Source organism: Cygnus olor, chromosome 4, assembly GCF_009769625.2.
Source record: "Cygnus olor isolate bCygOlo1 chromosome 4, bCygOlo1.pri.v2, whole genome shotgun sequence".
Taxonomy (NCBI): domain Eukaryota; kingdom Metazoa; phylum Chordata; class Aves; order Anseriformes; family Anatidae; genus Cygnus; species Cygnus olor.
The window spans coordinates 70,722,004-70,748,177 of NC_049172.1; the positions used below are offsets into that span (position 1 = coordinate 70,722,004).

Sequence of the window (26,174 nt, forward strand, 5' to 3'; positions counted from 1 at the left end):
CCTTTTAATTAATCTCTTCATCTCTTTAACTTAGTCTTTTATTAATTATTTTTTTTTAATTTTACCTTTTAAACTTTATCTTTCTATCTTCCTAACGTTACCTCTCTTCTTAATTTTACCTTCTCGAATTAAAACCGGGGTGTGGGGGGGGAGAGACGTAAGGTTCCCAACTTGCCCGCCGCTCAAACTCATCCTTTGGAAATTTAAAAAAAAAAACAAAAAAACAGCAGCAGCAGTGGGCTGAACCGCCCCGCTTTCCGCCGACCTGGTGCTCGCCCGTCCCCGCGGCCCTTTCCCAAAACAGGAAGTTTCCGAGCGGCGTTTTTCCCCAGGAAAAAAAAAAAAGTGCTCGAGGCCTGCCCGCTGCCACGGTCGCCCGAAATCCGCGGGCGGGTTGCGTGGCCCAGAGGTAAGGTTGTCCTCCGGGCGCTGGGCGTCTCTTCTCCTCCCTTTTCCTCTCCCCTTTCTGTATCTTTTTGTCGCCGTTGAGGCGCTGCCGAAGGCGTTTCGGGGCTGGCGGCTGGTTTTTGGGGTGACGCGGGTGTCGTGCGCAGGGCGAGGTTAGAGCTACGCCCCTGCGCAGGGTGGCCGTGCCTTATTGTGTGAACTCCTGGGGGATTTTTTTGCTTCTCGCAGACCTGAGACAATGTCGAGCCTGTTTATAAACATTATCGTTCTGTAAGCAAATGATGCCGCGGGAAGGCTGCGAAGCGGAGAGCGGGCTTGTTTACCGTGCTGATACCCTTCACTCTGCTCTGCTGCTTTGTTTCCCTCTTAAACATTAAATTCAAAAGTCAGCTTTTGACCGATGGCACCGAGCAGGACAGGGTAACTGTAGAAAAACCCTTGTTATCAGCGGTGGTTTTCAAAATTTCACCTGTTGTAAAGCTAAATTAAACAATCGGACGTCACGCTATATTTTAATAACTGCTGTCCTTATCGGGAAGAATGTTTGCTTTCAGGCCATGGCGGAGCAGCTCGAGATAATCATCCCTGTAGGCTCGCTGAAAATAATGAGGCCTAATAAACCCGAGCGAGTGTGTACTTTTTACCCGGTGAATTAAAATCAGCTCTGATATTTGCGGTGTACGCGTGCGTTTCGAGTGCATCGCGCCGATTTCCTTCTCCGGGGTCTTAGGAGATGTAAATAGTCTTATTTAGCATTCCAGCCCCATGGCAAGTAGCCTGATGCCCCATTAAAATGTTTTGAATCTCGTCATTGTGTCCCCGTAGGAAGGGAACGAGAAAGCACAAAGAAAAATAAAATCCGTATGTAAATAATTTCTGTCGTGGGTCGAAAGCTCATTAATCAGAGCTTTAAATATTTTTTTTTTTGTCTTTGTAAATAAAGAAGGTTAAAGAGCTCATTATCAAGTAGACCATGCTAGGAGGGAGATAATTGTCCAGCGCATCTCTTTGTTCTATATTCATATCTGTTTTATCTATTTTTAGCTGTGTGATAGTCAAGCAGGCATGTAAAATTAGCAGCCCAAAGTGCTAACTTTAGTGTATTTCATGCTGCTGCTCTTTATTGACCCCCTCCTCCCCCAAAGGCAGCCAGATTTCACTATTTGAATGCCGTGGCGTTTGGCAAATAATACCCTCTTCGGTTTATTACCGTGTCAACCATTCGGGGAGAGAGCTGGTAACAAAATACTTTGCCCACGTGCAATTCTCCAGTGTATTTCAAAACAAAACGAAGCAGACAGCCCCCCCTGCCCTCGGCCTGCCAGTTTCTCAGTGTGAATGAGAGAGAAATAGGTGGTTGTGAGGTGGCTGCGATGCCTCGATGGGCAGGAGAGGCCAGTTAGAGGGCTGAACCTTCCCTCGCTTTGGTCAGAGACGTGAAACAATGTCAGCGAGGCGAAGGGAGTTTGTGTGTGTGTGTGTGTGTTTGGGCGTAAATGGGAGCAGCGTGCGTGGTGTGTTCGCTGTCCTGCTGGGAGCAGCCCCCACCCCCAGGGCAGAGTCCGCGTTTCTCCATCAAGCGATGCGTTATTTTATGGCTGGATCGGCGGACGAAGTCGTCACAGCCCCCCCCAAGTTGCCGTAGTCAAGCTCAGCGGAGGAGCGTAGTCAATGAAAGCGCTGTTGGAAATGAAACTGCTCCAACCACCTTTGTGAATTTCTCAGCTCAGCGTTGTCGTGTGTAGTTAGAGGAGCTGGAGCGTGCAGCTCCCGAGCGCACAATGAACTACTTGTAAAAAGCTCATCCTCGTAAATACTGTGCATGGGATGATGCTTTATCATAACGCGGAGCTCCCGATAGCGTGACAAAACAAATGACAAGTGTCCCGACGTTTGTCAGTTTGGTTAGCTCTTGACTCGTCCTTCTGTATCATAAAGATAAATGGCATCTGCTCTTTGTTAAAAACGCGCGATGCTTCAATTTACTAATCTCCCCGGTCCTGAGAGTTATAGTTTTATTTACAATGTAAACAGAGCGGTCACAGCGCGTAGCCAGAAGTGTGATCCCAGAGATTAGGGCCGGGCTGGGTACTGGAGAAGTGTTATCGAGCAGATACAGGAGCGCGCTCGCCAGCGTCGGGAAGGGTAAAGTCAATCCCTCTTCACTGAAGGAAGAACATCTCCCCCAGTTCGGTGGCTAGTCCCTTCTGGGGACAAAATCCACATTACCCCCAAGGTATCTGTCGGTGTGAATGCCATAAAATTGGAAAAAAAAATAATCACTTATTTTGCCAGAAAATAGTTTGAACGGCGATAAGTGTCTGGAAGGGCACGGATTTAAATGTCTCGAGTGAAGAGGACTGGGAAGCAACACGATCTGTACTTTGCTGACGTGAAATACAACACTTGCTCAAAGCCGTGCAAATACTCGGGGCCACAATTGCTCGTTGCCATTTTGTCATCCCGTACCCGCGATGAATTTCTCATTGCTGCATTTCTCCAAAGTATCGGGGAGGCTGGCTGCTCGTCTGTGTGCTAGAGACCCCCGTTTAAGAGTACGAGATTCAGGTTTTTGCCTCCCAGGCCAGCTGGGAGCACTGATGAGGTGATACTCTCCAGCATGTGTCAAGCTTTCAAATCCCCGAGCAGTTGGCAGCGTAGCAGCATAGCAGCCTCAGCTGAGGCTCCCTAACCTTCTGGCCCCGTAATTATTTATTTAGTGAGGGAGTGGAGATGGAGTTACACGTTTAATACGTGTGCTAAAATTTAAGGTGAGGATACAAGTTGTACTACACGGCCCTTTAGCCTTAGTCCCTCTGCCGCACGCACTTCTTCACTCCCAGACAGCGTGGAAAGGGATTTACAGCCTTGGGAGATGGAAGCTCCCAGCTGTGTTTTTGGATTTCTTTCTCCCCCGCTGCCATAGGAGCAAAGATGACGATTCATTTGAACCTTTGCGTTGATCAGGACAAGACTGCAAACGTTCATTAGAGAGAAATGTAAAATTCCCGTTTCCAGCTGCAGAACCATAACGCGCTGCTCCCTCTCGGCGTTTCTCCGAGAGGACTAGGGGAGCGCAGCAGCCTCCGCTCGTGGTGGGCGTGCTGGGATCTCCGAGCTGCGATTACCATCGGATCTCTTCCAGCGCCCGGTAATCCTCAGCCCGTCTTCCCGAATGATTAACGTGCTCAGCAGCGCTTTGGGAACGTGAGCGCATCCGAGCGCTGGCTGTCTCAGGCTGATGGACGACCCCATGCGGCAGCGCTGCGGGCAGGGGGAGGCAGAGCCGGTGCCTCAAATTGTTTGGGGTGCGAAAAAGCTGCCAGTCCTTGGATCACACCGTTTTTTAGGCACTTGCGGGGCACTGCTCCTCGTCCTGCTTTGGTTTGCTGGTTGGAATGAGCACCAAAAACTCTGAATTGCTTTTGAACCCGACCAGAGAGCTGCCTGGTTCCTCAAGGAGTTAGAGACAGTCCTCAACGAGGACAGGGAGCAAACCTCCCGAGGCACGACTGAATGCCCGATAAAAGGAAATCACCCAGAAGGAACAACTGTATGGTAGATGGATAGGTTAATTACTTTTTGATGTGCAAAACATAACATACTTATGTTTGCCGTAGTAGAGCAAGAATTTAATTTTTGAGGAAGATGATTATAAATTAACTTCTGGGAAATATTTTCATTTCATCTCAAACGTATTACGCTTCCTGTGTTACTATTCCATTTGCTAATTATCCAGTTTGTGTCTAATCAACCTAATTGAAAATTGACATTGTTTGATTGTTATTATTTTTTTTCTTTGAACTAAATGTTCCTATGCTACAGTGGGTTTCATCTTGGTGTTTATTTCGGACGATCATTGCTTATCTCTGCACTTTCATCTTTTCATCCCGTTCTCAGGGGGCTTTGGAGGGATTTCCTTGCCGCGTACCTGCCAGTGCAGCCGGCCCGAGGGGCTTCTCTACAGACAGCAGAAAAAGCAGATGGTAGGGCAGGGGGCAATCGTTTGGAGTAGTTGTAAAACCGAGGCCTTTTAGTAGAAAGCTCTCATTTCCATCCCATGTGAAGGCATTCGGTATTAAAACACGAGGTAGTGCGATTGTGCAATTTCACTTCACGTTTGCTGTAAGGCATATTTTGGGAGTTGTATTTACAGGTCAGTGGACGTCCCTTATCCGTGCCCAAATCACAGTCGGCGAGTTGTGTCACCACCGGCAAAGTTACAGAGGGCTGGGATGGAAGGAGCCCGGGCCTTGGGGCCCCGTGTGCCCGAGCTCAGTTACCCCTCCTCTCCCTTCGGTCCCTTCAGAGCAGTCGTGATGCCAGCCCACCGCAAGGAAGGAAGCAGACGAGTTCCTTACTGGGCTTGAGCTGCAGCTCCAGGCTCCTGCAGTCCGAATTCCTCACTTCTGGTTGTGCACCAACCCATCCTCAGCAGCCCCGATATTGTTTCACAGATCGCATCTGGCGCTGCCGTACACACCCCACGATAGGAGCGGTGAGAGGCGCACCCAGCAGGATCTGTCAGGTCCCTGCCGTTGATCCACGCGTAACCATTTCGCTACCTTTAAAGCAAGCGTGGCTTTTGCCACCTTCGACGCTCGGCTGGGACGTGACCTTCAGAGACGAGAAGTGTCTGTGGCTGGGAAACCGCGCAGGGACGGTCTGGCGTGCTACGTGTGGGCCTGAACGCCGCTGCCTGGTGCAAAAAGGTTGTGGGCCCCCGTCTGCTTCGGGTGGTCAGAGCCGAGCCTAACCATAGGCGAGAGAGGTGCTGGTTTAGGGCAGATGAGGGCTCTGCTTTCTGTTCTGTTCGTGTCAGAGCCTTGGGAAGCTGGGCTGGCGGCTGTTGCTGCTGCAACGTGAGGGGTTGTGCCTCTCTCCTAGCCTCCAAAATGCTATCCGTAGCGATTAGCCCACGGCTGCTTTCTGATGACAGCAGGAATGGCAAATCCAACTCTCCAAGGCTCTCCCGCTGTGTTCCCGTTGACCTGTGTTCCTTTCCTGAGGCAGGAGCCTGCACCATAAAGCCTGTACCTGGCCACGGAGAGGAAAGGTGCTCTCCTGCATCCCACCCGGCCGGTGTGCCGGGCGGTCAGAAGGCGGCCAGGAGAGGAGCAGCACTGCAGGGTATTGCCATCATCTTCCACTGCGTGCACTTCTTTGCTTCGCAGACTGCCCTCGTAGCCCCTGGGTGAGTCAGAAACTGGGTAATCCAGCCCAAAGGGAGCTGCAGGCAGCAGTGTGCTGATCCACAGGGGGGCTTGCAGGTTGGGAGCACTGCCCCCAGCCCTTCTCATCCATGCACCCCAACAGAGGTGCCGCTGGGGGCTGCCCTCCCCTCTCTCTTCCTTCCCACTGCCTTTAATTTACAGTCACAAAGTTTCTCTTGGCTGCTTCAAGAGTTTTACCCAGATACGAATTTGCAGACTGAGGCGCTGATTTTTAAGCCAAACCATCCAGAATTACCGCTGCTTCTCCCGTATTTGCAGCACGGCGTTCTCAGTCTCGTACAGAAAACGCGTGGCTTAGCAGAAACAGTGGTGCGGAGCCCTTGGTCGGAATTCCCAGATGAGTCAAATTTCATTAGATGGTTGCAGCCAGCTTGTCTCTTGCTGAGTACGTAGCTTTACTCTTTGCAGAGTCATGCAGGACAAAAATGTTTAGCAGAGATAACCACAAGCCAGGCTCCAAACTCTTAAACTGATATTTAAATATTTTTTCTCTTTAATGTGTTGTAGCAGATATGTTAAGCTGTTTATTTTCAACCGGATAATGAGCGTTTTCACATTTGTGGTCTACCAACCATCTTAATGCGTGTCTGGTGCTTCACTGAATAGTATTAATGTGTATCACAGCCTTTCTCATGTTGTTGATTTTCCCGTTCGTATAATCAGCATTACTGAGAGAAGGGATCTTCAGTAATCGTGCTGTATGTGTGAGTTCCCATGCTGCCTGGAACTGGCTAGCCACGTCCTCACAATGTACTGTTTCCTGGGTGAGAAAGAGCGTGGAGGTGCTGGCCAGAGCCTCTGCAGCATTTTAGGTTTGATTTTTACATCCTTGCCGAGTTCTCTCCTGCGTGCTAAAAGCGGACCTCTGCTAGCGGAGCTCCTTTTTTAAACTGCCTTGTGCCAAGCTTTCTTTCACTTCTGCTGCAGGGTTTTGGTGTGGAAAGTCTCGTTCATTTAGGCTTGTTTACGTGAGCTTTTGGGATGCTTCAAGATGAAAAAGTAGCATCTATTTCCATTATCTCCAGTTGTTTGCACCAAAAAGACTTACTACCTTCACCCTCAGTCACGATTTGTCGTTAATACTGCAATCGCTTTATTCATAGGTTCTGTCAAACTTCGGTTGATTTGTTTTCAGCTCCTGTGAGTTGTCACTGCCTGTGTGAATTGTGCTGAATTTCCAGACAGTTCTTCGTGTGGGACCTTCTCTTGTTATCCTAAAACTAAAGCAGCCTCCTGCATTTGCCATGGTAGAGTCTGGTGGGCAGCAGCGTAGCCACCAAAGCCCTGCTCCTTTGTGATCTTCGGCCTCAGCTCGGCTAGGCAGCGGATTTTTATTTATTTTTTTTTACAAGCAAAAGCAACGTCTAAGAAAATAACTTTTTATCTGTGTAGAGCTGGATGTATTTTAGCCACGCCAGTCTAGATAAAAAGAATGTCTTGCATTTTTTAAAAGCTTGTGGGAGGAGGCTCACAATAGAGGCTCCATTGTGCTCTTAGTACTGAGAGTACAGGAAATCACAAATTAGCTATGACGAGAGTATTGCAGGGGAGTTTTAAGTTTACTTAATTCCCATAGTATTGTATGGTTTTGAAAGGGTTTCACAATGCATTATTGCCTTTCGGGTTTAGTTGTGTATGTTGTTTGTATTTGGCAGTCCTCTGTGCAAGGCTTTCTCTTACCATGTCTTTGTTCATGTTTTGAATCCTTGAATCCAGATGACTTTCCTTCTTACTGTAAATACAGAGGCATACAAATACACTTGGTATTTATCTCATGACCACCCTGCAGCCATCTAAAATTTAAATCTAGCATTATGTATTCAGCAGTGAGAAAGAGCTCCTTAGAGCAAGCGATAAGAAAGGATTTTAAGTAGGAATCTGGAGAACAGAAAGCTGCAGGCGCAACTTTTCCTCTCCTAGCAGAATTTGATTTTTGATCCTGCGGGATGTCGAGTCATTCCACTTCCAACTCATATCGAAGGGAACTGGAAGGGGCTTGCAAATCCATAGGCTCCTGGCTGCATCCTACATACTGAGCCAAAGTTACTGCAGGATAACCCTATATGTTGTCCAAAGATTGCTTGCAACTGAGGAACAAGTTCTGTCTCTCAGTTGACAGAATTATGATTGAGGGCTCTTCACGACCGTGAATCTTCTTTTCCTAGTTGAGTGAATAAAAAAATTTTACAATACAGTGTATTTTACTGAGCTGGTATGTTAGAAACTAAAGTACGGTGTGTACTATTACTTTATTTTGCCTTTGTTTCGATGACTTTGCTAGGATCGTTGCTCCAGACTTGTTTGTCTGCCTGTTAAATTTTTTTGTGATTTTTCTGAGCTTTGTAGCTCAAAAAAACAATCTGTTGACAAAATTAATGCTCATGTTCTAAAAGGAAAATATTTTCTTACAACCACAAAAATGAAAGAAAAAAATCGAGAAACAGAAAATGAAGTTTTTTTTACCTGTCTTAGGGATACCATCATATAGAAATGATGAAGTTTTCGAAGTGTGCAATTCTAGCAGGTATTGAAATGAGGGTGTTTTTTGTGCAGGAATAAAAAGGGCCTCAGAAATCATCTAATTCTCTCTCAGACTTTCAAAGAGAATTAGTAAAGATTAGTTTTCATATTAGAAGACTAATTCAAAAAGAACATTAAACAGGGATTATTTTTATAAATAGTAAATAACCTCCTGTCATATCTAAGGGTTCTTTGATCACAAAAATGCATAGTGAAAGAAGCAGTTCATGAATACGCCTTATGATACCTGGGAAACTGCTCACATTTAATTAAGTGCAATTTTAAATCAAGTTAGTTAAGCTAGTGCATGCCTGTTTGAACTCTTTCACATTTGCATTAGGATGCTTAGGAATTGGGGAAGCCAAATCAGAAGGTGGTACTCTGCAATGACTTATATTGGGTGTTTGTGTTCTGGTGTCCAAGCATGCTTTAGTGTGAGTACAGCTCCTGGGGGGGATTTGTACCTCTTTATATAGGGAACTTAATTGAAGCACTTATATTAGGAAATTAATAACCAATATGGGAACTGAATTGCCTTCTCCAACTCCTTAGCTTCGTTTTTTCCCCTTTGGTTATAGAAGTTTAGCATTGCTCAAAATCTTGGGTGGGTAGTGAATAAGATGAAGTGTGAACTTGTTGACTTTAAGGGGAAATTTGGTCAAATTACTGACTGGAGGACTGGAAGAGAGGGGAACAGAGGCAGCACTGCTAGCAAGTGTGTAGGTGACAACAGTGTGGCCTGGCTGGTCCTGGGGCTCTTCTGTCACTTGTGCGTAGCCTGCTGTGCGTTACATGCAGGTAACTGGTGACCTTACTTGTGAAAGCACTCTGAGATCTGGTGAAAACGCCGAATTCGAGATCAATTCTCTTACTAATGGTGCTCTGAGTCGGTGCTTGGTAGATGTTGTTGTGTCTTGCTTACTTACAGGTGAAGGGTTTGGGAGGCGAGGCAGTGTGCTTTCAGTTGTGGCCTGAATTAAAGTACATGCACGTAGGAAAAGACAGCCTGTGGCTTGACGGAACACAGCTCCGTACAAAACATGCTGCTGTGATTGAAAGCCTTGTTTTTTCAAATTAAAAATGTACTTTCCGCTACTAAAGCTCCTTCGCTTTAAATAAAGAAAAACAAACAGGAAAAAAAGCCCCGTACCCAAAGCATCATCTGTATTCGAATTGGGAAGCTGTATTTTGCCAATTAGCTTGACAGGACACGCATGCAAAGAAACCAGCAAAACACTGCTAAGTGCTGAGGCTGCAGCTATGCTGTGCCCTGAAACACTTGTGCTAGCACTGAGTACTCCCGACCCTGCAGAGATACGAAGGTTTGGAGCAGAGACATGACTGTGAGCTATTTTTACTTAACAGTTGAACTTTGGAAGAGAAGAAGTAAGGGATAATTTCTTTCAGTTGGAGTTTGCACGTTTTGTGACTATTAAAAACTTCAAGACGACTGCTGAGTAAAGACAGCTCCTTGAAGTGCCAGATGGAAAAGAGCAAGAGAACTGCCTGCTGCTTGACACAGAAAGGGGATTTTCACAAGCCTTGTTTTGGGGTCTTCCCCCAGCCTGCCCTGTTGGTGTGCCAGGCTCTTTGCTGTGCTACAGTTTCTGTCATGGGGGCCCATCCAGACATGAGATAAGTAGCCCCCTCATTAATTACATGACAGAATACTGACTTCAAACAGCATCTTCATCACTCAAACAGCAGCACCATCACTTCATTCAGCAGGTCTGCATCACGGCTCCGTGCTGCTGGGATCAGCACGGCTCTGTTCCAGTTCCTGCTCGCCTTGTCCAGTAAGTGCTCTTACGGGCACGGCAAACATTTCTGCTATTCTAGAAATGCTCTGGCTTTTTTGAAAGCTGTCGTGGTTTGTGAAATACGAGTCTGACTGTTTGGTTTGGACGGGAGACCCCTTAATTTATTCTTTCGCAGGTTAGCCGGTCGCGTTATTACATCCATTTTATATGGATTTCGTTCAATGCCTATGTTTATACATAGCTGGGAATAATTGGAAAATGTGAAAAATGCGGAGTATCCTTCAGTTGGCTAAAATTTGAAAAAAGGGCGTTGTTTTTTTTTTTTTTTCCCTGCCGGCAGCTGGAAGGCAGCCAGGTGAAAGTTAACATTCCCACAATACCTTTTTTTCTGTGGGCTAATGGGCAAGTTCAGGGCAGCGTTCTTGCAGGTGGCTGGATAAACACCGGGCCGGCCAAGGCTGTGGCACGGCTATTGCTGAGCGTGGAAGCGTTGCTGTTTGCCCTCGCGGTTGTTGCTTTGTTGACGATTTTATGTCATTATTGTTTTCCTGTTTATATTTAAATAATATGTTATTTAACAGGGAGCTGCTGGGGAGAGCCCGGCGGAGGCCCCTGAGCTGCTGCAGGGCCTGGGGCGCCTCTGCTGTGAGGAGAGGCCGAGGGGAGAGGCGGTCGGGGGGGTCCCACCAATGTCCCTAAACACAGAGCCCTGGCACAGGCTGCCCAGAGCCTGGGGGGGCTCCTTGGGGATGTCCAGGAGCCGCCTGGACGTGGGGCTGGGCCCCCTGCTCGGGGTGGCCCTGCTGGGGCAGGGCTTGGAGCAGAAGGCCCCAGAGGCCCCTGCCAGCCTCGGCCATGCCCTGGCTCTGTGGAGTCCTGTTCTGTTACCATTTAGGATATCGCCCGAGGCAGCGCTGTATGAAAAATCACCATAATCCAGAGATGACCTCATGCGTGGTAGTGAAACGAGGCAGCGAGTACAAAACTAACTTTCAGAAGCTTTCAAAAGCTTAGTAGAGAGGCGTCTGTACAGCAGTAGTGTCTTTCTGACAGTGGCTGAAAAGAGGTGAAGGGGTGAGAAGCAGATCTGCCCTTTCATCTTGCTCAGCTTTGGGCACCCCTGGTCCTTCAGTAGGAGCAGGCGTGGAGCTGGGTGTGCAGCTGGCAGCTCTGGCTGGCTCCCAGCTTGCAGTCGCCACTACTGCTTCGAGCATTGGTAACTTTTATAATCTTAAAGCCTCATCAGATTTTATAAATACATTTTTTGCTTGTCAGAATTCACATCTTTGTACTTCCAAAGTCGCTAAGCAGTTTATGTACTGCAAAAAGTACTGCAAAGTGCATAACTTTGCATACATAGTTTGATCTATGAAGAATATTCAGTGCTTTAAGTATTTGTGCGATTTATTTTCTTTTTGATTCCTAAATAGCAGTGCATTGTGTACTGCCTCAAAGTAATAGTGTACTCTTGAAGTGCAGGAATAGTGGCCTTTCCACCCAGGTGAATGATCATTTTTGAGCTACTGCAAAAACTGTAGTAAGGCTGGGTGGCTTAGCTGTGGCCATCTAGGGACAGTTTGGGGAAAAGGGAGTCAGAAATGTGCAGAATTTTGGAGCTGCTAAATGTCTATAGCTTTATTGGGCTGTCATATAAACGTTGTTATTATTAAAAATCATCTAAGTCATTTAAGATCTTTTCAGCTTAATCCTTTTCTACAAGAACGCCTTTTTGCCTTTGAAGGGCAATTTTCCTAGAAAATTGAAGGTTTTTTATTATTGATGCTTGTTTAAAAGGGTAGCAAGTGAGTGTCACATCTAAAAGTTCCATTTTTACTGAGTTCTGAATTGACAAAAGAAGAAAGTCACCGGTGAAACTCGATCTTTTGTGCTTTCTGGATAGGTTGCGACAAGGCCATGGAATTATCCTCCTTCATTCACTGATGTCCCTGAGGTCCTTATGCTCACCGAAGCTAGTAAATGAACGTGAAGTTCATTATATGTAGATTTTCCATTTTTCCATGCAGTGTGTAGGCCCACTGTCGTGTAGTCTGTACGGTCACATAATTATGGAATCACTAGGATCAGTATAACCACTTGTAATGTTCCATTCTCTTATTCAAAATACAGCAAAACAGTAAAATACAAGTGCACTAAGATGTATTAATGGTGGGATTTCCAGCTCTCTGATCTGTGACCACAATTTTTCATCAGTTTTAAACCTCTAATGCCTCTTAATATGTTTTCAGGAACTAAGTAGGAAGAAAAGCACTGTTGCTTACTTGATTAAAATACAGACATATTAAGAAACAGAAATCTATTGTCCTGTCTTCAATTTGTATTCATTTAGAACGCAGGTTTTATGGACCTTTTAGCAGGAGATTATTTATTTCTCTACGTTGTAAAGAACAAATACTTGAACTGCTGGTTTTATTGGACATAAATACCAGTATCTTGGAACTGGCTATATTTAGATACATAGCATCCTTTTCTATTTAACATTTCCTTGCCTCCTTGCATAAAGTAAGTCTGGTTATTCCACACACATACAGAGATACATATATACATGTGTGGACTACGTGCTCCCTAATTTTCAGCACAAACTTCAAACTTGTTTTTTGCTGTAGCACGAAGTGGTAGCATCCTTTCATCATCTAAGAAACCAAACTCCTCCATACACGTAAAATGTATTAATTACGTCAGATATGTATGTTCACATCAGTGTGTGAGCTGCTTGGGTGCAGATGAGTATCTGCTCGCTCCCAATGCTCTCGGTTTTGCAGCTAACCCTCAAGCAGCGGGCTGCCTTACCCTGCAAGCAGCTCTGCTGCCTGATTGCAGAACCCCAGTGCAACTCCATGTGAATAGGGAACAAAAAGCAAGACCTTAGATGAAGACAAAAAATAAAATCCTAATGAAAGATGTGCACTGAATAGTAACTTGCGCTTTCATGTCTACCAACTGTGAAACCTCTAAGAATTGCTACTGTTGTGCGAGTGTTCCCTCCTTCTTAATAGAGGTGTTCTGTATCCTGTTTTTCTTGTTGACTAGAGAGTGACAGCTTTTAGAAGTATTGTAATGATGAAGTGCCATTAGCTGTATACCATTCATGTCTTAAATTGCATCCTTTGTTGTGTTCCTTGCTATTCTTGTAAAATAGTTAGGTATGGTCAGGATCTTGATTTCCAGCACTTCTGCTTTCTTTTTATTTTCTTGTTTTGTAGGTTATTCATTTTTTTGTTGAATTATATGTATTTCTGTGATCAGTTGGCATGGAAACATGGCTGCTTTATAGGCCAGTTGCTTTTAGCATTAATTTGCAGGTACTTGTTTTTGAATGTGAAAATGGAAACCATTTATGTTCTTCATCATTCCCCATCATTAATACTTGCATGCTTTCCAACGCAATGTAAATTATCTTTCTTTCTGTCTTAAGGGGAAAAATGTACTTTTTTTTAAAGCGGAAAAAAACCCCAAATACTCTGCTGCTTCACATACACCATATTAACACGGCAATACTTGGTATAAAAATAATTTCTGTATAGATAACTTGACAGTACAGTGAAGCAAAGCCTAACACCAAATCTTACTTTAAAACCAGAAAGCTTATAACTTTTCACAAACTCAAAGTCTTTTTTTCATGGACCTATTTTCATGACCCTTACTTTCATTACTCTTCCTCTTTTGATTTCAAAAAGAGCCCTATTTTCTTAGAGGGGTTTGCTGAGTTTCACTTGAAGAGAAGTTAGAGGTTTGCTTTGATCAGTAGTGAAGAAAATGAAGGAATACTTTTTGCTGTTCTGCGACTTTAGTTAGTGGGGTTTGCGGTTTCTGGAATACCTCGGTATGGGCAGAAGTGAATTTGTAGGCTCTTCTCTGCTCACCGCTGCAGCGGTGACAGGACGCTTCAGTGCCAGCTGCTCAGGGAAAAACAAGTTGCACTGTCACACGTCTTCATAATGAAGAATAGCTGGACTATCGGCGTGTGTTCACATTTATAGAAATCTGAAACTGTCAGATTACGTGCTATTTTAAGTATAGGTAACTAAATACCTCATTTAAGACATATTATAAGCAGGTGCAGATTGTCTGCTCTCAGCATAGTAGCCTTCAAGTTCTTTAGGATCAGTTTGAACCTCATTTTAATTTCTAGTAGCTCAGACCGTTGTCTGAAGAGCTTATACAGATTGGATATGTGGAATAGAAATAAGATTTGAATTAATTTACTTTGGCTCCTACTTGTTCATCCCGTTCCAGACTTCCAACGCTTTGTTTCGGTAACTGTTTCATAGGGAGCATGCAAAACAAACAAATTCAATTGAATTCTCTTAACTGTTTCACATACTGTGTTCTTTACAGAAAGACTTCAGTACGGGAGGTGAGGGCTTTCTGTCTTGCTCTTGGCAGTTTACAGATGAGATTTTCACTAACCCCGGTGCAGCTGTGAAAGAAGTTAGGCTGTGCCGCTTCCTGTGTGACAGCATCTCATCGCAGGCACAGAATAAACCCATTTCTCCCCCCTTTCCTACCCCCCTTCTACTCCATTCTCTCTGATAAACAAATAGATCTGTTAAGAGCAAAAAATAAATGGGTCCCACCCTCTCAGCATCTCGGCGTACTTGTCAGAGTAACTGGAGACAGGATGTCCTTCTTCCCTGGCTGTTGTAAACTGCTTTTTTGGTTCCCGTCCTCTCCTGAAGAGCCTGATGGCACTCCTGATCCAGGAGAGGCAGCAGAGAGAACCAGGGTGGGGAAAAGATATGCTATTCATCGGCTTAATTGCCATGCAGAATTATTATTTTTTTTTTCTGGGTTTGACTGATCACCTCTTACTTTCTTTCTGCAACTCATTTTTTTCAGTACTCAGCTTAGCTTCTTTCTGTGTTCTCAGTTGTTTGTCCAAGTGGCTGTCCTTGTTTGTTTGTCCTTGGTTGTTCTCCTGCAGTGCTCCCAGCTCTCGGTTCTGCCCGACGGAAGACGTAAGCTCACGCAGCAGCTGCCAGTTGTGTGGTTTGGGGTTAGGTGCCCCCAGATTTCAGGACAAAGCTAGTACATTGAGTTTGCTTGCTGTCGCTTGATCCCAGCTCTATACAACAGTGGGAAGAGAAGGTTTGTCTCGTGTTCATCTATGGACAGGCTGGATGCTGTCCTCATTGAAATCAGAGGCTTCCCTTCTGCTGGGGAACACTCCCATAGGCTTCTGTGGGTGTTTCACAGACCTCCCAGAGAATTAAAGTACCAACTGTGTTGTCTCTTAAGTATTTCTGACATAAGTTGTTACCCGTTGCTCTTGTTTGGTTATATTAACAGGCATTAAGGAATAAATAGTCCAGCTTAATTTGAGTATTTTATCTAAGCATTCTGGGAAGTACTTACAGAACAAGTATGGAAAGAAAGGTATCAAAACATAGGTGTCAAACTGTAACCAGAAAAAGGTTTATATTCTTCAAGGGAAAAATGACTGTGGCTTTTATTAGCTGTGCAGTTTTCGGTATTTCCGTTCATCGTACAAGCCATTTGGCTGCGAGATCCTCATTTTCTGGCTTCGTACGATGCCTACCCCAAAGGTGGTTGTCTGCGAGGGAATAATGCAATAACGGTGTTTAATGGCATTTTGTTAAGCAGTTGCTATGTTGCAACTTCCATGCGAGGTAATTTCACAGTCACTAGCACTCAAGAGTTGTTGGCAAGCAAATTCCTGATGAAAATACTTCTAGGAAGCTCGGATGGCATCGGTACTCTTACTGTGAGTAGCAGCTCAGAATCTAAGCTCCAGAGGGACACATTTTACAAGATACTTTGGTGATGTAACTTGTGTAAGAAATAATGATGCTACTTAATTATTTTTCCAAAAACTAATTGCAAATGCATACAGGTGGAGTTGCCTCTTTAAGCAGTTAGCTCTCTGAGCAGCACCAGCTCATCCACCCCTTGTAGCTACCATATTTTATGTGCTGTGAGGTTCAGACCTGATAAATGATCCTCATCTGGGGTGCCTGTGGATGTCGGCTTTTCACTGAGAGTTATTTTCCAGATTTCATCTGCTGTTCTCAGCACCCATTTCCCTTCTTCCTTTTGTAACTGGGATGACAGTCCTGACCCGGGAGGGACGGAAGGAATGAAAAGATTGATCTTTTGGAATAAAGTCTCTGAGGCAAATACCGTGAGAGCTGAAATTTCCGATGAAGTCACTCTGGTGAAATAGCAAGTATGCTATCAAAGTACTGAATAAACACAAATAAAAACAAAAATAAAAAGTGGCAGTAGCAAAATCAGGGAGCAGAAGTAGTAACTTCTCATTTTATTACTTTTGCAGTGATACACCTGCTCTAATTTGGTTTGCTTTACATCCAGAAAATAAGGAAAAATCAGTCTCTTACGAAGACCTGCCTGTTCTGCTGTTGTTTCTCAGTCTCAGGAACAAGGATTTGTGTTTTCTAGCCACATTTTAGAAAATAGTCTAATGCTCTTGATTTCTGGGGGTTATCAGATAATTATTTTGCGGTGGGCAAGCAAAAAGTTGTAATTTCCCTCTGTTTTTTTCAGGAATTACAGGCAGCAGGAAGCACTTAGACTTGATTTCCAGCATCTCTGCTGCGTTCATTTTTCAAACACCAGAAGCACTTTCAAAATAGACTTAAATATTTGCGTGAAGTTGGTGATGCTTTATCTTTGCATGATAAAATTCAAAGTGATTTGAGTGTTTCCTGTGCTGGTCTGCTTTTAGAAATGTGATGCCCAAGCAGGTTGTCCAGCATGCCGCTGTTTATCCTGCTGCTGACATTCCTCATGTTTCTGGTTTCAGAGTACGTAGAAATCCCACAGAACAGGCTGCCTTATTTTGGAAATTCTTCCTCGAGTCTAATACATCGGTCTAGTCTCCACTTAACTCGCTTCTCCATCTGTTGTCAATCTCTTTTGTTTTGAAAGGAAGTCGATGTGGTCCCTTTCGGTAACTGTCCATTTTTCACAAACTGCCGTGCTGCACAAGTCTGAGGCTGTCAGAGCGAGAGGGGGAGATGACATTTGGGTGACGCACATGTGCGCCGTGGGCAGGCTTCGTAAATGTCTCTGCCTGCAGGCTGGGGGACACAGGCGCTATAACAAGTTTATTTATTTTTTTTTTAAGATCAGGCATAGATGGAGAAGGCAAGAATAAAACTGCAAACTGACATCTTAATGCCGTTTGCTGGGAGAGGTAATAGTGAACTCATTTCCAAAATACAGTGCTGGATCACACCAAGAATGTACGGTAGGAAAGATGACCTGTTAAGAAATCTTGCCTGTGCGACAAATGAAGGGTACCCTTCTGCCTTAAGATCTTGTGACTCTTAATAGAATCGATAATTCCTTTTATAACGCTTTCTTGGAACTGGTGTTTTAGCGCTGATTAAGGCTTTATGCAATTTAGAGAGATGGGACATGATTTGTGCCCTGAAAAATTGATAATTTGAAGCCTTTATCTGCAGACAAAGCATTTTTATGCCTGTGAATGAACCCTTTTCAAGTTTAAAATGGTTAAACTACAGAGACTAAAATAAATGTTATAAAGCCTAGTGAAAAAATGCAAATACGGGTCATTTTTAAACACTTCTGACTTCTAACCAGATCAGTGGAAATAACTTAAAGCGTTCAAAAACCTTCTATAAACCCCTTTAGTATGTGGTATGTGTGGGAAGAAATATTTTGCTTGTCTCATCAAGTCATGGGAATAAGTCCCAGTTTTAACTGTGTTTTTCAGTACAGCTTTAACTGCGATATTGGGACCAGAGCCTTTGTAATTGAAACTCAAAATCTACTTGAAGAAAAGCTCAGTAGAACAGCTCTCTTACATCATGTGCTTTTATTATATTATGATTAAATGTAACACGATAATATAAACCCAGCCTTTGCCTTAAACTGCCTGTTTTATTTGGCACTTTGGCTGTTGTTACTGGCCCGTTCTCAGGGAGCTTGTCATTTTCATACATCCTGTTTGCTTACCTTCAAAATGAACATCATTTTTAGAAAATCCTCTTTATTCAAGGTCGGTTCGGTTAGCGTGGGTTAGGGTCCCGAGTACCCTGGATGGGAGGTAGGTGCAAGACTTTGGTTTCATCATGCTGCCGACTTTCTCCTTTTCCCATTTACGATAGAAGTGTTCTCTAGCTTGCAATCCTCATCAGCCATTTTCTTAATATTGATGGAGAATGGCAGAGGTCAGTGGCTGTGGGAGGAACCGAAAAGGGGGAGAAATTAAGAAGAGCTTTAAGGAGCCCTTTGCACTCGTTGAGTGTTTCTCAGAGTTCCTTTGGCTTTCAGGAAAACACAGTGGAGCGTAACTGAGGAAAGAGAGTGTTAGCCTCATTTACCAGAAATCGTAATACTGTGTTGAATTCCCCCTTTTTAATTACACCGGTCTTAAATATATAAACATATGTATAGCACAGGCTTTTGAGAATTTTAGCTGTAAATCTTAGGGAAAGTTCCTAGCTCCCCTCCCCTCTTTGCATCCCTACTCAAGAGAGTCATAGCATTTTTGTCACTCTAAGATAACTGACAATAATAGCACTGTGATTTTCAGCTGAAAGTGAAGAGCATTAGATGCTTTCCTAACAATACAAATAAAAAACCTTACAAAGTAAATGGAGAACTGTGTTCCAGAGGCAGAATACTTCGGTACTGTTATTTTTAGCATCACTGGAATGTGTTGTGCTGACCTCAAAAAATTAAACCTTGTGAAACTAATTTGATTATCCAAGGCCCCACACTTGCTTATCTTCATCCTTTTTGATAAGGAAAATAAGGAGTGCCCCGGGTAATAGTTTAACGTTCTTGGTCAAAGTACAGGTGTGCTGTTAGAGAAATTGCTTTCAGTGTTTGGGATCAGAATAAAGGAAGCCTTTGATGTTGGCTTTGCTTGGGTTATTGGGTTTCTTTCTGCGAGACAGCATCCTGTGCAACATCTAAAATACGAGAAAAGCACAAAGAGTTGCCATTACAACTTCTGAATATAGTCTGTCATATTTTGTAGTACATTATTGGCAGTGCCTTTCAAACATCGTGTGAAATTAATGCTCCAAAAGCGGTTGTATTGATAGCACTAGTAGATGGTATTTTTTTTCCCAAACTGTACTTACAGCTCAGGTGGTGGTTTAAAACAAATCCAAACCTGCTGTAATAATATAGCTTACTGTAAGAGAAACATTTTAGGAGGAGAGGGGAAAAAAAAAGTCGTCTTTATTTCTTCCTAGTTCAAATACATAATATTTTACAAGCGAATCAAGAGCAGATCCTTGAGTGTATTACATTGTAAATTAACGTTGTGTCTGTTCAGCTTTTATGCAATTCACGGCCAAGATGCTGATTCTGATAAGATGACAAAATAAGAAATAAAAGCATTACTTCCTTTATATTGAACACATGGGTGAAGGAGCTAGGCTAAGGGCTGCTGATGGATTGCGCTTCGCGTGGCGGTGCAGCCGCGTTGTGCCAGCCCCTCCGGGCTTGTGCTCTGTATCCGATGCATTGTCCTCAAAATCTCCAGGACCTCGTCCTTCTGTGGAAAGTGTTTCAGTAAGTCTTGGCATGGTCCGTATTGTTACTGGAATGGCTCGGGGAGTTAATCATGCTGCTCCTATTACAATAGTTGAAGCAGATTGTTTTTCCAGTTCCTGTCAGCAGGAGTTCTCTGGCTTTTTTTTTTTTTTTTTTTTTAAGTCACACCCACCAACCTATAAAGTTTATGGGCTGAAATGTAAGTTCCATTGTATTTTAAACTAAAAGCTTGGGTGTGTGTGAGGGTGGGTGGTGGCTGCTCCCCCCCAGCTGCTGTTACCGGGCTCCTCTTTGGTGGCCGTGCTGAGGTGGCAGCAGCTGTCCCCCGAGGTGTGCTGCAGGGATGTCTTTAGTGCAGGCTTGATTCCTGCATTCGGTTCTCTATTTTGGGGATTTGGCCTTGCCAGCAAGGGGAAATCGATGCCTAGAACTTGGTGTGGGTAAAAGTGAGGGCTGAAGTGTGCCGATTCTCACCTTGTGCATGTTGTAGGGGGCTTCTGCTGGTTCGGAAATAGCGTTGGCCTCAGGCACAGCCTGCAGGCAGGGGCACTTCGCAGTCATCTCAAAACTGGAGTTACAGAAGCAAATTTGGCAGCCTTAGCCAGGAGCTCTCTGCAGCTGGGACTAATGGGAGTGTACTCAGGGCAGTTCCACCATCGCTGATTTTTTTTTTTTTTTTTTCCCCTCCTTCTTCCTTTTCTTGTTACTTAATGCAGCTAAAAATACTCGAAGCAGACCTTTCGACTGTCCTTTAAAATGTTTTTGCCTTTCTCTGGGGCTTGCTTTCATGCATCTGTTACTTGAAAACAGGGCTTCTGCGATGTTCTTTCTTCTGTGTGTTTTATTGCTGACACTTGTGCTTTCTTATTTTGGTACTTGATGTAGTAGTTACTGAATATTGTCATTTGCTTTTGCTTTTTAAACCTTGATAGACAATTAAAACATTTTACAGCAACTCATATTATTGCTTGTTCATTTGACGTTAAATAGGTGTGATTTATATTGGTTTTGTTCCTATTTGAAAAGTATTGGTGAAGATTAGGCATATCATTATAGCCTGCTTCTGAATACGTTGAGTAATTTTTTGACAGATGTGCAATACTTCCAGTTTTCACCTGGATGTTTGAAGTACATGTGTAATTAGTAGAAAGTGTTGCCAGATGATTTTATTTCCCCTTAACAGAACTTTATTTCTGATCATTGGCTTTCAAAATCTGTCATGTGGGACATCTGTGTGTTGTACCCTGACAGGCATTTAGGATTTCATGTACATGCTGTCAGGTATCCGACAAATAAGAGTAGAATTACTAGATCTTTAATAAAGACAGGTTAGGGAACACTAATAAAAAAGACACAACAAAAATGCTTATCCACATAGTTATCAGACTAATATCTGAGAATGGCACATTTATTTTCTGTGTCACTGTGGAGGAGTAATGAGAAATCATGACTCCAGGTTCCAGTAGCAGCAGGGAAATGTGACATTTTATAAACAGAAATTACTGGCTTATTTTCTTCAGATAGTATTAAAAGGGAAGATCAAATAAGCTGGTGGCATGGAAATACTCTCTGCTTGGGGCTTTGTACTGGATGCTGTAGAAATCTTCTTGGATACCCATGCTGATTTCTCACAAGTGGTAAAATAATGATGTGATGCATTCATGAGTCTCTGCTGTGGAAGTCTATGGATGAGGGTGGTAATTAGAGATAGCAGTGCTGTTGCTTATGTATTTTGTGTAGGGGAAAGAGCAGTGAGTGTCCCAGAGAGCGGCTGGGTGTATTTCGATCTTTGCAATTAGCAAGAGGATATACGTGGGTGTGACTGCTGTGCACATCATTGGGTCAGCACAGTGCCGGAAACCACTTCTATTTTTCTTGGTCTCTTGCAAATTAAAAAGAAAAGAAGGAAGATGGCTTGTTTTTACTGAGTTTAGGTAAATAAAAAAGCACAGAGTGCCATAATATTCGTCATCTATGCTTTTTCAGGGTGCTTAGCATTTACCTCCAAGCTCTGCAGACTTAAGTAGAGACCGCACATATGCTTTAAGTGAAGCTAATGCTTAGTTTTCTCTTCTATGTATACTACGAAGTCCAAATCTTACTACTTTGAAAATCAGCTTGGGATTGTTCCCATTAATTTCAATAAGATTTACAGCAGGTTCCCACAATCTTAAGAAGCATAGTTAGAAACCTTAAATGAGAAAAGACAAAAATTCATCTACTAAGAAATTCAGGCTTGCAAGGCTAGCTACCACTTTTTTGTATGCTCTGCTTGTTGGTGCTGTTCTTTATTTACCCCACGCCCAAAGTCTTAATCCCACATCCCAAGTCATGGGAGATGACAACCTGCTTATGCCGAAGGCAGTGGCAAAAGATGCTGGATCTGATTCTGGTGGAATTGGGACATTTGTTTTGCATATTCAGCATATTTACATGCTGGTAAGCACTCTTTTTTTTCCCTCCCCTCTCGCATCTATTTCTCTGATCCGTGCACCTGCATTTCATTTCAAAGTTTATTTCTACTTGATTGCTTTTTAGTTTTATTCTACCTTGAATCTAAATGTCACCTGAGGTCATGGCGCACACAGGAATGAGCCTACCAAAACAAAGTCCGAAATTTAAAAATGCGTTACGTGTCAGGAGCCATAACATATGCTTTTTAAGTATGGCGTTTCTGGGAATTTTAATAGTGCATTTTGGCAAATCTAATTCATAACAGCTTCTGTGTTCATGTTCTGAGAGGGATATTTTTCTGCTTGTTTTGACAACTTGTTCTTTATTTGAATTAATATTAACATTTATTTTTAAAAAACATGTTTTTTTTTGGAGAACTTCTGGTAAATAAGTGACAGCTCTGACTAAATTTACAGCCTAGGTAAGAATATAAAGCGAAGGTAAATGCCAGAGGGAATTAGTCTCACGTTACATGTGCAAGATTGTAAATTAGTTGAATGTCCAACTTGTCATTTTAGGGTCTTGTTTTTGTAAATATAGATCAGATTTTTCAGCAGTTCGTATTTTGTTTAAAAACTGAAATCCCTTTGATGTTTTTACTGTGTGTAAGGGAAGTTTTGTAGGGAAAAATCTTTTAAAAGGACATTGTCAAGGGAGTTTTCCTGCTTGTTTAATCCTTGCACTTGTGAGGATCCTCAGAAATGTGAAAATATAAACTCCCCTTCCCAAGGCTGCTGTCCTCCATTTGATGTACTATTGGTTTGTCATTATAGGGTTACTGATAAGTGTTGTGCTTTTTGGCATTGATGTATTTTTCAGAAAAAAGAATTGAAGCATTTGTTTTGAAAAAAGAACAACACATTTAAAGAATTACATGGACTTTGCAAACAGATTTAAGAAAATGAAAGGTAGGTCAAATTTTGGGCCTACAAACCTGACAATGTCCTTTACTTATAACTTGTATGCCTTATTTGAGAGACATTCCTGATCCTAATGATGTCATATTAATCAGCAGCAGAAAAATGTGAAAATGACATTGCTAATCCTCTTTACTCTTAATAGCTTATCTTGTTGCATTTGGTATGTTTTCTAATGTCAGCGAATGGTGACAGACTGCTTTGAGATCTCTGTTGTGCGGCCTGATCACTTTAATTACTGTCGGTTTGTGACATAAATGGTTGTTTTGGGAAAGGCTTAAAACAAGCTAAAAGAGCCCAGAATGCGTCAGGGCGAGCTCTCCTACCCTCCAGCAGCCTCCAGAGCCTCTGTGCCCTGGCAGCAAGGCACGCTGAGGTGCGCCTTTGTTTCAGGAGGGGCAGGTAGGCCTCGGGAGGGGGAGGAAACCACCATGCTTGGGTAGGTCTTTGTTTTCTTTCAAGTATTTAACAAAAAAATTACATCTAGGGCTAAGGCTGGGCTGATAATTCTGAAGTCACCACACAGCCAGAGGTGTGGAGGCAGTAGTTGGAGAGCCTTCCCCTCAGGTTTTGGTTACAAGAGCTGAGGGATAAGTTCTTCGATCCTCTGGTTTGCGAGTGCTGGGCTGACCTCTGATCGATCGGGCTCACAGCTGAAAGCTGCTTTTTGAATTTTTCAAGCTTTTTCCATAAAGGCTGGACCAGAAAAGGGTTTAGATGCTGTTTTCGTAGAGCAGCTAGTCCAAATCGCAGCTCTCAGAAGGCACTTCTGCTGTCCGTCCATCTGTAGCAGTTGTGCACCACGCAGTGACCTCTCTGTCTGCATGCACCCTACACGTGGTACTATTTTAGAAAAATTCTGTCAGTCACTGGCATGGGAGCTGCTACTGGGGCAAGAGCTTCACTACCAGATTATTTCCATAGTGAGGTAAAAAAAAAAAAAACCAAACCCACTAATAGCTGGATTGAGCTAACCTTAGGGTTAACCTTTGGGGGTAACCCTTTGAGGGTAGCCTTTGCTTTCCTTAAATACATTTAGATAACCTTAAGGGCCTGACTTATACCTAGCCAACCACCAAGTTCAGAGTAAAGGCTTCTCACTCCATCCTCAGTAGTCGCTCCGGTGCTTGGCTCTCAGCACGGTGCTACAGGAGATCACACGCTCTCCTCGCATCCCTGCTCACCTAGGCAAAACCTTTGCCGCATGAGTAGTGCCGACTGGTCCAGGTACGTCTCTTTACAATGCACCTGCTTGTCCTGCTCTGGTGCTGTGTGCGTCTTAACAGTCCCTGGTATGTTAATGGCCGGTGGCAGCACAGCAGGTGTGGTGGAAAACCAGCAGCCAAAGGGGGAAGGGTGCAGATGCAGTGAGAAGCTTTAACTTTGAGTTTCCTGGCTTCTGTGAGCACAAGTCAGACCCTTAATGTTGTTTTAATGTATTGTTTGTGTTTAATTTTTTAGTAAAAATTTGAACACGATCCAGGCTACAGAGGTTGCAGTGGATAAGAAGTTTAAAAGCTTTGGTTCAAGATTACAGGAGGCTGCAAGAAAAGTTAAAGACATGGAAATGAGGATCGAATGACAGGCTGCTATTTTGCCTCAGAATACTGAAGATTGTAAAGCATTGAGAAATCGAATTCATGACCCTGGAAATCAAGCTCAGATTAAGAAATGTCAGGTTGGTAGGGGTTCCTGAAAGTCTCAAGTTAGGATAAACTGAGATTGTTTTCCCTTAACAAAGGTTCTAGGATGTGGGGGTGGATGGTATACTTGTTATTGTCTGTGTTATATAAAATGCTACCATACCACATACTTAAATAAGCCAACTAAGTGAAATTTAGTTTATTTTTTTAAAACTGAGTTTTGTGCTTGTGGTTCTGAATGTTGCTTTTGACCAGTTTACAGTCATACTCCTCTCTGGCACTGAGTTGCATGATTTACTGTTAACGCAGGAATGGAAAATACTGCTGTTAAATACACATTGCTTTATCCTGCCACACCAAGGGTCTGCTGCAAAACCAAGCATGTGGTGCAGTATGACATTTCTAGATAAGAAACAGGCCGAACATATCTAAATGGTGAAAGAAGTAGTTTTTCGTTCAAACGATTCTGATTCATAGCGAAACTGTGTCTTTGCAAATGTAAACTTTAAATAGTGACTGCCATTGTGATTAAGTTACTGTAAGCTTACTGAAGTGTTGAGTTATTGTCTGCGATTTAGTGATATGGTATTTAGGCAGAAAGATTTTGCAACAGGAAGTCCATGCTGAAGTTCAGAAAGGATTTTGGCAAGCAAAGGTTTGTGGGGTTTTTGTGGTCAAGGTCACTGGGTATATTTGAGTTCTGGGGACTGTTAACGAGCCTGAGATACTCCTGGGGAGGGTTACCCTCCCACTTGTTTTTCTGACTTCAGTTTTTATACTTTGGGGCTTGGTCCGACACACTACTTAGCACCAACATCAGGCAAGAGTCACGTGGTTAAAATGGGTAGTTATACTGGCCTAAGGGAAAAAGAGACCACACCTTTATGTATTTTAGAGGAATTGTTATTTTTAAAGAGCTGTGTTTTGTGGTACTGTATTTTATGTTTTTCTGAGAGAGTTCTAGATGGAAGAGTGATTCTTGAAGGGGACAGCTTTTAATCTTATCTGTTTGGACTGCATGCACTCCTCTGACAGATGCTTCTGCTGTAGCTCTGGGGGAAATGAACTATGTCATGTTCTTCCTCCATCTTCAACAGCTTTAGGATCAAAGTTCTATACATTTTTTCTTATTTACTTGAGCTTGGATTCAGACTTGTCATTGAAATCCTGGCTTTGCTGGACTGACAGTTAAGAAGATGACCATAACATTTCGCTTGTAAAACAAGCACAGTCATTATATTCAATATGAATAGGGCTTGCAATGTCATTTTTACATTTATGTTTCAAAACATAATTGCATTTTATTAATGCTATTACATACACTATTTTGAAAGAAACATGAACAAGTCTATGACATGCTTTACTTTAGGGTGTTTCAAAGTAAATTTAATACGGGGTTTTATAATTAAGTTCCCATTAAAATATAGTAATTATTCTTGGGATAACTATGTAGCATTTGCATTGTGTATTCATGCTGTGTTTGTCCTGTGCCACATTATTAGTGTGTGGTTAGTTTATTAAAAATGACTGTATGAAGGCTATGTGGCCATTTCTGGTTCAGATGCGTAACAGCAAGCAGTAAGTTAGCAAGGTGCAGGATTTTTGAAAATGATATTAAAAATGCTTCCATTTAATTTTGGTGGTTGGATATTAAGGGCTGGTTTAGAAGTAATTGGTGAGATTTTTCTGTGCACCAGAAGTATT

The 26,174-nt window shown here is 43.1% G+C and overlaps 1 protein-coding gene across 17 annotated transcripts in view; it reads left to right on the plus strand.

Moving 5' to 3' along the window:
• Window positions 1-26,174, plus strand: part of CTBP1 (C-terminal binding protein 1) — a 180,560-nt gene that overhangs the window by 113,438 nt on the left and 40,948 nt on the right. For 2 of the 17 annotated variants that reach the window (XM_040556924.1, XM_040556931.1), the window contains exons 1-2: window positions 22,730-22,818; window positions 24,289-24,505. The exons of 7 other annotated variants lie outside the window; for them this stretch is intronic. In XM_040556924.1, the coding sequence (XP_040412858.1) occupies window positions 24,499-24,505 (7 nt within the window). In that variant the 5' untranslated portion in view covers window positions 22,730-22,818; window positions 24,289-24,498. Of the gene's footprint in view, window positions 1-9,412; window positions 9,959-16,959; window positions 17,118-19,322; window positions 19,475-22,729; window positions 22,819-24,288; window positions 24,506-26,174 lie in introns of those variants that run through there. 8 more of the 17 variants (XM_040556930.1, XM_040556929.1, XM_040556922.1 and 5 more) reach the window with 6 other exon arrangements.